Consider the following 13871-nt stretch of genomic DNA (forward strand, 5'->3'; position numbering starts at 1 on the left):
TATAATAATGATTTGCTATTTTTTCGAAAGGTGTCTACAGAAAATATTTGTTACTCTCGGAAAAAGGTCATATGAACTGCACATAGATTGTTCAATTTATAATTTTGCTTATTTTCAATCTGAGTAACTCAGTGTGCTACAATATCAATTTCAATGAACTGCGTACACTTTCTATTTTGTGGTGGTTTGTGTTAATGTATTTTCAATACGAATAATTCAGTGTACCAGACTAGTACATACATCAAACATAATGTAGTAACTTTTTCTAGTAATGTATATTGTTAGGGGGGTGGCTATCGGGCTCAAGCCCCTCCCCCGAAATAGATAAATTTATATATAGTATATATAATAACTGTATACCTACACAGATCCAGTATATGTACAGCCACTCAGGAGAATGTACATAGCCACCCTCGGAACAAAATTCTAAATAACGCCACTGACTACTCTATATATATATTAATTAAAAGTAGCTGTTGTGCTATTGCTTATTAAAATTTTACAATCAAGCAATACTAGATATCCTATTCTAAAAATACAACAATCACACTTATTTTCTGTAAGTTGGCCGCTTTTCAATGGAACCGTTGGTAGCCAACATAGACAGGTTTCACTAATTTGTTCATGATCGGATGCGTTTCGTCGATAGTGTGCGTTATACACTATCATTTCATGAAGTCCAAACTCAGCTTTGATGGCAAATAATTCGGAATCCAAAATGCTGCACTCTGTAACATTTCATATAGATACAAAGGTCATTGAGATCTTCCAACATACTAGGTTTAGTCAAATATGAATGAGTTCCATCTCTTGCGTTTTATTGAAATTTATTGGTTACACTGAGTGCAAACCCAACTTTGGCCAATAACTCGGGATCACACGTTTGCACACCATAATATGTCATATTGAGCTCGCATGCATACAAAGTTAAAGGTCTACAGCTTTACCAACTTTGATCAAGATCGAATGAGTTTAATTGAACAGATTTTAGTGAAATTTCTTGATTTCACTATGTTTGGACCTAAATTTGGTGGTCAATAAACTCGCGAACCAAAAGCCTGCATATCATAAATACTTAGTATTTGTACTAAATAAGTTAAAGTCTACAAATATATTAATTTTATTCATGATTGGATGAGTTTTGTCAATAGTATACGTTGTACAATATTATTTCATTCAGTCCAAAGCCAGTTTGATGATGACCAGTAACGCCGGAATCAAAAGCCTGCATACCATAATATTACGTAAATCAACAATAAACTCTCTTCAGGCCAACTGTAGAATTAATATAATAAGTTTATCAAGTGTTTTTAAACAGTGTTTTACTTCTCTTTGTTAATAGGTTGTCTGGTCAGGGAACAGATGGGTCAGCACCTAAAGCAGTGTGTCCGAAACATATACCTATTCCAAAGATTGCACAAGACAGTGAGCTACTGTTCGAAACAATCATGTTTGTTTATACATTCAATGCATCTTTCCTCCAATTTCTCCACCTATACAGAACTGTGTTTTGGCTACCACAATCTTATACTAGATACGCAATGGTATGTACCTTCTTTCCTTTTTTGCATGTAATTTATAATATGAAAATTAACTTCCTTGTATTTCAAACTAAGGTTGTGTTATGAATAAGTATACTTTCGAAAGTAGTGTAAGCGAAGTGAATGTTGAAAGGAAACTTAAGCGTAGTAATACTACGAAGTATGGATAGGTAAAGTCCTATGTCACTTATATTCTTTCAGGTCTTTGTTAAAAGAATTCTTTATACATGTATGTACGTATAAGCAGGAAGGTAAGAATTTACATTAAGCAAATCATTGTTGAAGACTAGAACATAAATGGTTTGAATTGGTAGATGGCGTAAGTTACTTCTAGACTAGTTGTTCAGTTGCAAATTATTAGTGTATTTTATCACTATATCGGAAGGGATTTGAGTACTTAAACTATCTTGGTTTATTAATTCATTTATTTATATAGGGAAGGATTCTTCTCTTTCTTTTTTTAATGAACTGTAATTTTGATGGTGATTTTCGAATTATTTAATTAAATGTTTCTTGCTGTGTCGAAAGTGAGTTTACATTATATATAAATGCAGTATTCAGTACATTAAACTTAAGTTTTATACCTAGGTATACATTGGCGTTCGTAGGATTTTTCTCAGAAAGGGCGAAGTATGTAGTGGTTTGTTTTTTTAGTTGATTAATTTTTTAATTATTTACATCGTTTGGCAAAGAAAAATATATCCTGCTGAGAATAGGAGAACGAGAAAATGAAGAAGTGTCCCCCAGGGTATGATTTTTATGATACCATCCTGGTTTTCACGGCATGTTTTCAGTAGAAAGATAAACGTTTTTGTATTTTCTTGATCACCTAGTATCATATAACAGGTCATTTTACAAAGAAGTCGCACATTGTGGACAATCAAAATTAGGAATATACTGATCATGCTCGGAACATTTATTCAGATTATTGATCTACTTAAAATCCATGGAGGGGCCACATCCCACATTGCTTCTGCTCTCGTTACGGACGTTCACGATTGTTTATATAAAAATTAATATATCGCAGAATTAGATTTTCACTAAATACGTGACACTTAAATAGATTAAAGAAGTAATCAGGGAAATCAAACCATTCAAATTTTTCATTTTAAAGAAAGAAAAATACTTCCCCGTACAAATCAGTGTGCTAAATTAAGTACATAAAGTTGGTCTAGATACTCAATTTAACATCGTAAATTAAATTAGGACGTAGGTAAATTGAAGGGCAAATGTGGAAACATTGAGCTGTTTTCAGAAACTTGGAAAGTACTAGAAGGGAAGCAGAAAAATATTAAAGGGATGGATGATTCAGTGTGAGACAATTCAGCTGGGAGTTATTTATTTCGCCAGATCAGGTGAAATGTGAGCTTACGTTAATAGGTTCTCCCTAATACTATATATTTTCATCTAATTAATACCTAAGTAGGGGTGTTCCTAAGTAGTTTACACATGTATTTTATATATCTTCGGTTTAATTAAGAAAGTAAACGTGCTTAAATTGTAGAATTATGGATGATTTTTCACTTAGAACAATAAGATGGCTTGAGGTCCATTTATTAGTCAGATGTTACTTGCATATTGTTGACCATTGATAAAAGCGAACAGCGGGGAAAAGCGTGAAACGTTTTTGGTGAAAGGTGAAAGGAACAACTAGGAGAAAAAATATCTAATATAAATTATATTTGATATTAGGGACTATATATTTAATATGGTTTCACCTTTAGGCGCATTTTATTTACAATTAGAAAAGTATTAAATATATTGTTCCTTTAATAGAAAAGTGACACAGTTCAAAATCATTGATTTCTCAGGAGAGAAAGAGTGGTACTGCTTCAGGTAAGCATTGGCGAATAAATTACACAATTGCATCCTGGAAAGGGGGATGTGTGCCTTCACTTGCGATTTTTTTACCTAAAACTCTCCTACTCTCTGGGACTATTATAAAACTCGTATCTCAGTAAGGATCATTTTTGATTCATGTCATTATTATTTATGAAAGCTATGATATATTCTTTTTCAAAACGAACTATAACTAAAGGGATATTATTAGATGAATTATTATTATGATGATGATGAATTCATACGCTCATTAACCAGTTATAGAACACATGAAAGGAATATTATTTAGGTGAATGAGTAATTACTATAACTGAGAGGCTTTTCTTTTCATTTTATCTTTTGTACGTAATCAGTGTCAACGATCGATATGTTCTATCTGCATATGGGAAACTCTCCATCCTCATCCCATGTATATGGAATTTGTTTCTGTACAGATATACGTACACAACAAGTAAACCTTCTATTGTAAATGAAGTGCACCCGTAATTGTGACACGTATATACTTTACATACATTTAATGCCTTTGCCAACCCGTCCCTTAATTCGACGAATGAAAAAGTAGTTATATTTGTTTGATTACTTTTATTCCTTTGGTTCATGTTCATTGTAATTTTCAAGGGTAACCTTAACCCGCACAAATTACAACCAGACCATTCTGTTCTGTATTATACGTACAAAATAAAGGATTCCGAACAAGATTAAAACGTGTTTGACCAGTATCCATTATGAGATACATTTTATTAGGTGCAGTTTCTTATACTAGCCAGAGTTGAACTTATTAGGGAGATTCTTTACTTTTTAGTATAGAACTAGCTGAACCTGCGCTCTTTATACAGCGCGTCATTCATATATGACCATGAATCTCCTTGTTATTCCTCACATCTGTGCATGTTCCTTTGCAGACACAAGTGAAAGAAGTCTTGGTAAAAATCGTACCGTACCGTACCGTGAAGAGATACCGTAAAGGGGAGATTTTTTCCGATTACTTTTTCAGTATCTCGTACCGTTTGCAAGATTTGAGTCTACTTCTGGTTGGAGTTTTTAATTCATATATGATCAGTGCTTTCTTTCTTCTTGCATGCAGTATGTAATAAGCAAATACATAAACTAAGTAACCCTATAGCCTATGGAACCCGGAGGTTCAATGCCGCGTTCACAAAAAGCTCTCCACTGACTTCTATCCTTAGCCAATTGGATCCAGTTTCTACTTTGTATTTCTATTTCTGCGAAATTTATCTTAATATTGTCCTCCCATCTGCACCTAGGTCTTCCTAATGATCGTTTTCCGGCTGGTCTTCCAGTTAAGATTTTGAAAGCGTTCATTCTTCCTTCCATCCTGGCTACATGACGTGCCTACCTGAGCCTCCTAGATTTGATAACCTTAACAATGTTGGATAAACCGTATAAATTATGTAGTTCCTCGTTATGAAGATTCAGCCATTCCCTATTCCCGTTTCTCTTGGGTCCGAATATTCGTCTCAGGAACTTGTTCTCAAATACTTTCAATCTATGTTCTTCCTTCCGAGTAAGAGACCATATTTCGCAACCATATAGAACAACAGGCATGATTATCGTTTTATACATTTTAAAATAAGCTAATACATTACACATACAATTAATTATAATGTCAGTGATATATGGTGTTCACTCCAAACAATAAATATTCAATTTAGATGGAGAAATGGTTATCCTTCGTTTTTCATTATAATTCGGCCATGAAACAAACACCTGAGAGATATGCAGCCCCAATATACAATTATATGGTGTTGGAATGTATAATAGGTAGGATATGATGCTTGAGTTTTTTTTTTTTTTTTTTTTTTTTTTTTAAATTTCAACACTTCCAGTGTACCCGTAAAAATGTAATAAATAAATAATGGCCATTTTTTAAATATTGAATTAGAACTAGACAATCTACGCAAAATTTGCAATCGATCAGTGAAAACGTCATCTTTCTAGAGAGCCTGTAGTTTCCGAGATCTCACTGTCGAAAGGATTTGCCACAAACATATAAATGTCCTCAAACGTATAGTTTAAAAAACTCAAAAGAGCACAAAAACTCAAGGCAGCACAATTCATTTGCATTTATTTCGGAGATGGCTTATTAAAATGCAAAGGCTTTGAACAATAATTTAAAAGGATGAACTTTGTGAAAAAGATCTCTTTAAGTAATTTATTTAAAGTACACTTTTTGAAAAATATGTCTTTGTTATAAACGTAAAATCACAAATAACCGTAAATCAAAGATTTGAAAGCTAAAGTTATAGGTTGGAGCTCAGTCGTTCTTAATTGCTATTGTAGCATTTTAATAGATACACAGTTTAAATTCATAGTGCTCATGGACAATGATTATCCTTGAAAACCACACTCAGCGTGAAATGAAGAAATATAAAGTAATCGTTTCTCGATAAATATATTATTTAAATCAGAACAGTTAGTATCTTGAGTGTTTGAATACTAATGAAATTCAATTACAAAGTTTAGTAATTTGTGATCAGATTAGAGGGACGTTTTGAAAAAATCTGAAAAAAGTAGGGGAAAAGGGAAGAGCAAATTGATGGAAAGTGACTAATTACAGGATTTTATGGCAGGTTACTGTATAAATATTTTTGTAACATGACATTTATCAACTTTACTTCTAACTTACGTAGTTCTTTGCTATCATTAACTTTTGACACCAATCGAGTCACTATCGAGTCTGCTAAGACATACACAAAATTCGAAGACAGATGCTTCTCAGGGTCAACCTAATTTCCTAACATGTTCTTAAATTTTTTGGTCATAGTGTAAATACTTGTTGTTCTAATATTTAATAGTCTTGTGTAAAAGAAAGTGTGAACTTATGATCTAAGTCGGTGACATGGAGTTGTCAGTGATTCTTTATCACAAAATGCTATCTTTATCTTAAAATTGAAGGAAACGAAATGACCAAAATCTATATACTTCTAATATTAGTCATAGTAGTAAAAATTGTCTAATAATCATCACAGTAGGGAAATTTAACGGATCAAAAATACAAAGGTCGATTAAAAAAAAAAAAAAAGCACAATCCTCTGTAACGCATGTGGGGGGCGAAACATCATTTTTCTTTTTTCTTTTAAAAAAATGGTTAGTGACACGTTTCATACATTGGTGAATACTATAACAGCTTGATCACAAAAAGGTTGATCGTGAGTGCAGAAAACTTTAAAATAAGTAAGTGAAATATCATAGCATTTGTAAAATATTAAAATTTCCCTGAAACGCATAGCCGTGTGTGAAAGGGTTAATGTGCTAACAGTAGCAATCAAAAAGGCATATATTAAAATTAAGATATTAAACAAGTAAATGTGTATTAAAAGCATACGTTTTTATTTTGTTCTTCATAGAATATGAAGTGTTTAAATTTATGGAATATCACATATTAGTTCTATGTTGCTTTTCAGAATATTTACCTTGTTGACCCGTATTTGGTTGGATTTATAATTACAATTCAAGGAAGACGGTTTGTGTATTGTATACTGTCAAGAATCCTAAAGGCATATTGCCCCTTGTCTGTTCGACCACTTATGTTGCAAGTACTAAGGTAAGTTTCCTTATAACTTCTTTAACACTGGATATATCATTTTTACAACTTAGCTGTAAACGCTTGGTACCGGGTGTTGCAGTTGTACAATATGTTTTATTCCTTCTTTGTAAGATGGTAATGCTTGTATTTCTTACAGAGGTATACCTTTTATGATTCAGAGGTGGAAAGAAAATTCGCGCTTGCTTTTAGGATAGAGATACGTTGCGTTGAATCATAAGGAAATTTACCGTAACTTTTCTTTCTCTTCGTGCTCGTGGGTTTTCTCGGGGTTCTCCCGTTTCCTCCCACTTTCTTCATTCCACCATTTCACTCATCTCTCATTATCACCGTCTCCTTTAGCCTAACCGGCATAACCGTGGGACGTTAAACTTAAAGATTTCATTTCATTTTTCTTCTTTCACTTTTCACCTCGCTCCCAATCTGCCTTTGCAATAGCAACATATTATAAAGATATACTTCTAATAATGATCTTTCGATTTTTTGGTCCATAGTTTTCTCATACGTCTGAGAGGTGTCTTTTAGAATATAATAAAAATGTCTTGACTTATACGGCTTTTCTAGTCTTATATGAACGGTGCACAATTTTCTTCATGATTTGTGCTAACTTGCAAATAAATGAAGTTTGACGAGGAAGGAAAACACATTGATGTAACTTACCGTGCTTCTTATTCCCCTCCATAATTCATGAGGTTGTATTTCATTGTTAGTAGTGTAGTTGTGAAAGAGAAGTATGAAAATACTCTTGAATTGTAATGCATACATGTTGATATGCTATTTATATATATAAATATATTATTTATTTGCGGTTCTACCATTTCACACGTAGTAAACGAGTGAAAGTAGATACATTTTTGGAGGAAGAGGAAGGAAGGATAAGCTTTTTTTTTTTTTTTTTTTTTTTTTTCATTTTCATTTTCATTCATTGAGGGTCTGGTAATGTGGTCAGACACTGACGGAAAACCTACCTGATATACATTTTGTGTGAAAGACAATACTATTTCCTATATACTACTTATAGTTCCGTTACTTTAGATGCGGAACTAAGCTGTATGAAACCTTGGTTTTACATCGTTGTGTCGTTGTGTGTGAAATTTGGAAAAATGTTTAAATTTTTGTTAAGTATGAATTTAATCCAATATTTTACTACCATTTTTTGCTAGTACCGAGATGTTAATGTCAGGACATTTATTTTCCTTGGAAAATTATTTAGTAGTTGTTTCGTTGTCCCAAACTATGAGTTGCGTTGCTCCCACCGCTGGTTTAGTTGCAAGTGCACCTTTATGTATGGGATTCTGGGTTTGATTCCTGGTGAATCTTTAAATTTGAGCGCCTTGTGAGTGGATCAGATTCCACCTTAAACTGTAAGTCCGCGTCTCAGATAGCCTTGGTACTAAAAAGAAGCGCTAGACTCCAACTAACTATTGGTCTCGTCTAAACTGTTGTAGCTTGAAGGTGCTTGCGTTAGGATAAAAAAGAAATATCGAAATAGCCAAACCGGTATCAGATATTTTTGAATATTGGAATTTCGCTGTTATTCATACCGAAATATTGATATACCGAAAACACTGGAGCTTACCGATACAGATCAATATCTGAATGATTTTTTATTTCCTCTTGTTAAAGCAGAAAACTATTTTCATCTTTTCTTTCTACTTTACATACAAGTATATTATAGGCCTATATTACATGTTCTTTTATATTATCTTGTTACATTTCTTGTATATACAAATGCATTTTATCAGTGTGTGATTATTGGCTTTTTCTTTTCTACTTAAAGTTACGTATTCTTAACGAACGTTCGGTGTTGTATAAGGATTAAAAATACCGAACTCAAACTTGAAACTAGAATTTCTATAACTACTTCACAAGTTTTATATTTTTTAAGTAAAATATGAAAAGCGATATTATACGAAATTTTCCACTCAAAAAGGGATAACACTTTCAAAACTGTACTGTACTGTATTGTAATATGTTTGAAACTGATTTAATTGTTCTTTCCAGACTTTCGTCTTTACTAATATATATATATATATATATAACATCAGCAGTTTCTAGTTACATTTATTTTGTCGTCGTTGCTGCGTATCGATTTTTATTTTATTTTTATTTTTATTTTGGTAACGTATGTTGATTCATTGATTATATTGGTGTTTATCACCCTTTTTAACACCAAGTTTCTATGAAACTGACCTACAGCTTAACGTGGATTCTGAACCACAGGCTCCTACAGGGAATGAACTTGGGTCTTTCGCGCGGAAGACGCGTAGGCTGAGCGTCAGAGAGCTCTTATACAGGAATGTAAGGGGGGGGGGGCATACCCAGTACTGTACAGGGTATACGCTGTTTTGTGAACATCTGTGATTGGCATAAAATAATATATATGAACGACATAGAAAAGGCATTTTTTGAAATTAACAATGTAAAACGCACATATTAATAATTCAGTTAAAATATGAAGGGTGAGACATTGTTCTATAGTATAAAATCATTTTGTTAATGATACTACTTAGATAAATCACTCCATTGACAACATAAATGGGGCGTGGAAGACCCGGCTTCGATTCCCGGTGAAAGCTCATGTGGTTCGAATTCCACGTTAATCAGTAGGTCCACGTCTTATATAGCCTTGCTGTTGAACGGGACGTTAAACTCAGTATCAACATAAATGGGTGTAGATAGACAGAAGGAATCAACCCAGTGCGAGAAGAAACAGAGGAAATCATTGCCGATGTGCCAGAAAAAATTGAGAAGCTTGTGGTGAGGATAGGGTGGAAATAAGTATATCACAGTTAAACAAAGCTTTCATGTTGATATACCTAAGAGGATGGTGAACATTTTGGTATCAAATAGTAACCGGTGGTCACTGACCAACTAGCCACCGTTCCCCAGATATTGGCCCAAAAATTCCGATTTCGGGAGATTTAAGAAGCCATATCTCGAAAACCGTAAGTCGTAGAGAGATGATAATTTGCGAATTATTCAATTTTGAACATATGTCTTCGTAAAACAACATATCGTAGAACATTATAACAGAATTCTTAAACAAGACATGTGGGAAAAATTTAGTACTTAAGGAAATTATAAATAGATAGATATATTACAAGAATTGTTTAATGAGTATAATAATAAAGTATATAAAACAGTTAGTATAAAGCCTGTAGAAGTTAATAAGGATATTGAATTCTTTTTAAGTTCGTTCTGGCAATGCTCTTGGAGCATTCTCAACTGGTTTTATATTTCAACGCATACTCACTTTAAATTTACGAAAGAACGAGCGTATTACGGGTTGGGTATATGCTATATTTTTCAAAAGTGTCTAGCGTATACGTACCGAAAATTCGCATGACATCTATCGACCCGGCATAATCGTGGGACGTAAAACTGAAAAGATTTCATGAAAAGATATCTGCTTGTATTGTATTTCCGTTTTGCAATGTAAGATATTTTTTGATGTGTCGTGTATATATAAATGTTGTTTTGTATTAGGATATTTCAAGGGAGCGAAAAGAGAGTGGATCAGGATGCGTGTAATTCTGGATGCCTCGTTTGACGAAAGTTTAAGTATTCTTTATTTGACCTTTATATTTTTCTCCTTTTACTAAAGTTTGAAAATATGTGTCAGCCAATCTTGTCATTTTGAGTATGAAGATCGTAGTGTGTTGTCTGGTTAAAGCTAATTCACTTTTTTCTTCTTTTTAGATTAATTTTGTTAACTGTGGTTGTGATAGTCCTCAGTTGGTGTACGTACTTCATAATGCAGAATCATCCTGTTGTGAATATATTCTATTTGTGTTATCCGTAAGTATTAATTAATTACTGTAGTACATGTGTTTGGATTTTGAGTAACTTGGTATAACTACACAAAGCTATAGCCACTGTGCTAATTTCTAAGGAATAACTGAACTGTGTCGAAATGATTGTTTCTTCTTTAATATTGTTTTGGTACGATTGACAGAAAGTTGAATGTGGAGCTTTATTCTCGTAATATTAGGAGTATTTTTTTTTCCTAATCTTCACACAACTTGCCATATAAAAGTCGCTAGTTCTTCAAGGCTTAAACTGCCAAAAACGCTTCCGTAGAGAACTTACAAATTAAAAGAAATGAAAAAATAAAATAATAGTAATAATAATATTAATAGTAGGGCTGACTTGCAGATGGAAAGACGAGCAATTGAGTGAATGGAGTTTACATAATGCGAAGCTTTACAAATGTGAGTACCGGTATATTTAAAACTATATGTTACGTTATTTATGATTGCTTTTGTTACATATATTGCCGACAATTCGAATCACTAGATAAGTCAACATTCCTCCCACTTTCTTCATTCCACCATTTCATTCATTACTCATCATCACCGTCTTCTTTAGCCTAACCGACATAACCGTGGGACGTAAAACTCAGATTTCATTTCATTTTTTTTTAACGATTCAGTACCTTAATTTTTACACTTAATTGCAAAAACTAACAATTGCATACCTTGGAAATTAGGCTCGTCAAATATATATAGAACAACTAACGTTTATTTTCAAAATTCCATGAATAGTAACCTTTCTGTTGTCATAGCAACACGAAACAAACAATTATCTGTAGTTATAGCCATTACCATTACATGAATATCAATCTATCTCAACATATATTCTACATTTTTTCTTCTTCTTCATAACATATTGTGCACTTTTAAGCATCGTTGCCCAAAATAGTTACAATTAGAAATGAAAGTAATTCATAGATGTCAGATATACAATATCGTTGTATATTGCCGAATACTCATGAATGATGAGGTCGGTATGTTTCAAATAGGTTAAATCCATCGGCATGGCAAGTATGCAATGGGTGTATGGAATTCTAGTTGAGATATGTATGGGAAGGATACCTTTACTTAAACCAAGAGGTTTGTTCTAACAGGCAATACGTATTAACATTCCTACTCCATTGGCTTGGTACTGGGTAGAATTCGGTGACATGCTAATTTGTTTCTACGGCGGTGAAATTTCTAGATTCTTAGCCGGAAGAGCAGCTATTTAGTAAGGTTTTTGAAACAAAAGTTAAATTTATAGAAATTACTTATTAAAAAATGGTTGTTGCAATCTGATCCAAACTAGAGTAGTCGCAATGAGTCGTGAAACTTGACCTAGGTCTACCGATTTCACTATCCAATAGAACGCGAGAGTGTGTCCTAGTCGTAAACCCCATCCATGAAATTTTGCCAGTGTCGCTGCGCTGTACGGAGAACATCTTATGGTACACAGTTGTCGGATTATCACTAAGTTTCGTTTTGTTGTTGTTGTTTTCATATTTTTGCTGATATTATTGTTACCATTTAATTCGAATAATTGTTAGTGCTCGTGTTATAGTTCTTTAGATGACCCTTTTTTTGTCACTCGTTCGCCATTTCTTTTAAGTTTGGCAACATTGTTGATGCACTTCACCTGTTTTACATGTTCTCAAGTGTACACCCGGAAGGCAGCCGATGCATTATACGTGAGGAAAAGCAGCTGTATAATTGGTGTAGAGACTAGGCTTCACGAGTCGTCGCGGTCACTATAGTATAATTACAATGATTGGCCGGAAAATAAGATGCAGTTTTCTTCGGTTTTCCATGGCTGTACGTGAAGGACAAAAACGAATTAAATATAAAAATTAGAAGCAATAATAATGTGTTTGGTCCTGCAGGGTTGTTTATTATATAGAATAAGTTGAAACAAATAGCATCATATAGTTTTCAGCAATTTTTTTTCTTTTCTTTGGGAGCTCGTGTGGTTCGGATTCCACGTTAATCAGTAGGTCCACTTCTCATATAGCCTCGCTGCTGAACGGGACGTTAAACTCAAAATCAACTCAACTCAATTTTTTCTTTTGTTTTCTCTCTCTCGTCTTCATGGACCGTTAAACTGCAATTAATTTTAAGTTCGAGGAACGCTCAAAAGGTAGTGTTCCACATTTATTTTCTCAATTAATGTTTAAAGGAAACTAATGATATTATTACAGAATATTATTATATGTGTCCGCTATACATGTTATTTTTCTACATAATCTCCCTCTACTGCTACGGCATTACACCTCCTTGATACAGTAGTGTGTATGCCGTCCCTGTGTCAGCGTGCGATTTCTTCAACCATATTTTTACAATACTAACCACACTCACTGTCTTCAAATATTTCACAGAGAAGGTAACACAGTTCAACTGCATCCCCTTATGAGGATTTAATTCATTTTAGCCACCATCCAATGGCACAATGCATTTGTTGCATAGACAGTACGGAATTATCCGTGAGTATTCATCACACTTTCATTCTCGACCACAAAAAATTCAATTACTACTCACGTTACTCTCGAACTTTACTTAATGCTACAGTATTAGCACCTGTCAGTTGTACGTAAAACTTAGCATACAAACTAAGGAAGCATCACAGTCGGACAGAAAAATCACACTTCAGCATGTTGAACGTGTGAGGGGTATTACTTTTTGACTGGCTCTGGTAGGATATTTAGATTAAGTAATTAAAATAAGCCTTTAAAACTAGAAGTTTTGTATTATTATTTCATCAGCATTGGATAAGAAAGCAGTGTTTTTAAATATATTTACTATTAGTTCGTATATTTTTCTTTCTTCGTAACAGGATTTCTGTGTACTTCATTCTTTTTGGGTTCAATATTGGGCCCTTTTTTGACATAAGCGCTGTGACAAATACGACCAAAGAAGATTTGAGAGGGAAAACATTAGGTAGGTAAAGTACTTCTCTTTTACTAATAGAACGTAAGGAGCATATTTTGAAATTTTATATCAAGATTGTTAAGATTGAAATATTCATGTGACGGCCATAATTCCTGAAATGACCCTCAATATTTTACGCACAATTACCGAGTGCCCATCTTCAGCCTTAATGTAGCAAACTGGTATCATGTTAATGCAGCGAGTTGA

The 13871-nt window shown here is 33.5% G+C and overlaps 1 protein-coding gene across 5 annotated transcripts in view; it reads left to right on the forward strand.

The window, feature by feature from the left end:
* The window catches only part of LOC145663036 (transmembrane protein 39A), a 105871-nt gene that overhangs the window by 62790 nt on the left and 29210 nt on the right, over positions 1 to 13871 (forward strand). For all 5 annotated transcript variants that reach the window (XM_081729180.1, XM_081729215.1, XM_081729190.1 and 2 more), the window contains exons 3-6: positions 1343 to 1544; positions 6806 to 6945; positions 10648 to 10746; positions 13570 to 13673. In XM_081729180.1, the coding sequence (XP_081585306.1) occupies positions 1343 to 1544; positions 6806 to 6945; positions 10648 to 10746; positions 13570 to 13673 (545 nt within the window). The remainder of the gene's footprint in view (positions 1 to 1342; positions 1545 to 6805; positions 6946 to 10647; positions 10747 to 13569; positions 13674 to 13871) is intronic.

Source organism: Thermobia domestica, chromosome 1 (genome assembly GCF_964235325.1).
Source record: "Thermobia domestica chromosome 1, izTheDome1.hap1.1, whole genome shotgun sequence".
Classification (NCBI taxonomy): Eukaryota; Metazoa; Arthropoda; class Insecta; order Zygentoma; family Lepismatidae; genus Thermobia; species Thermobia domestica.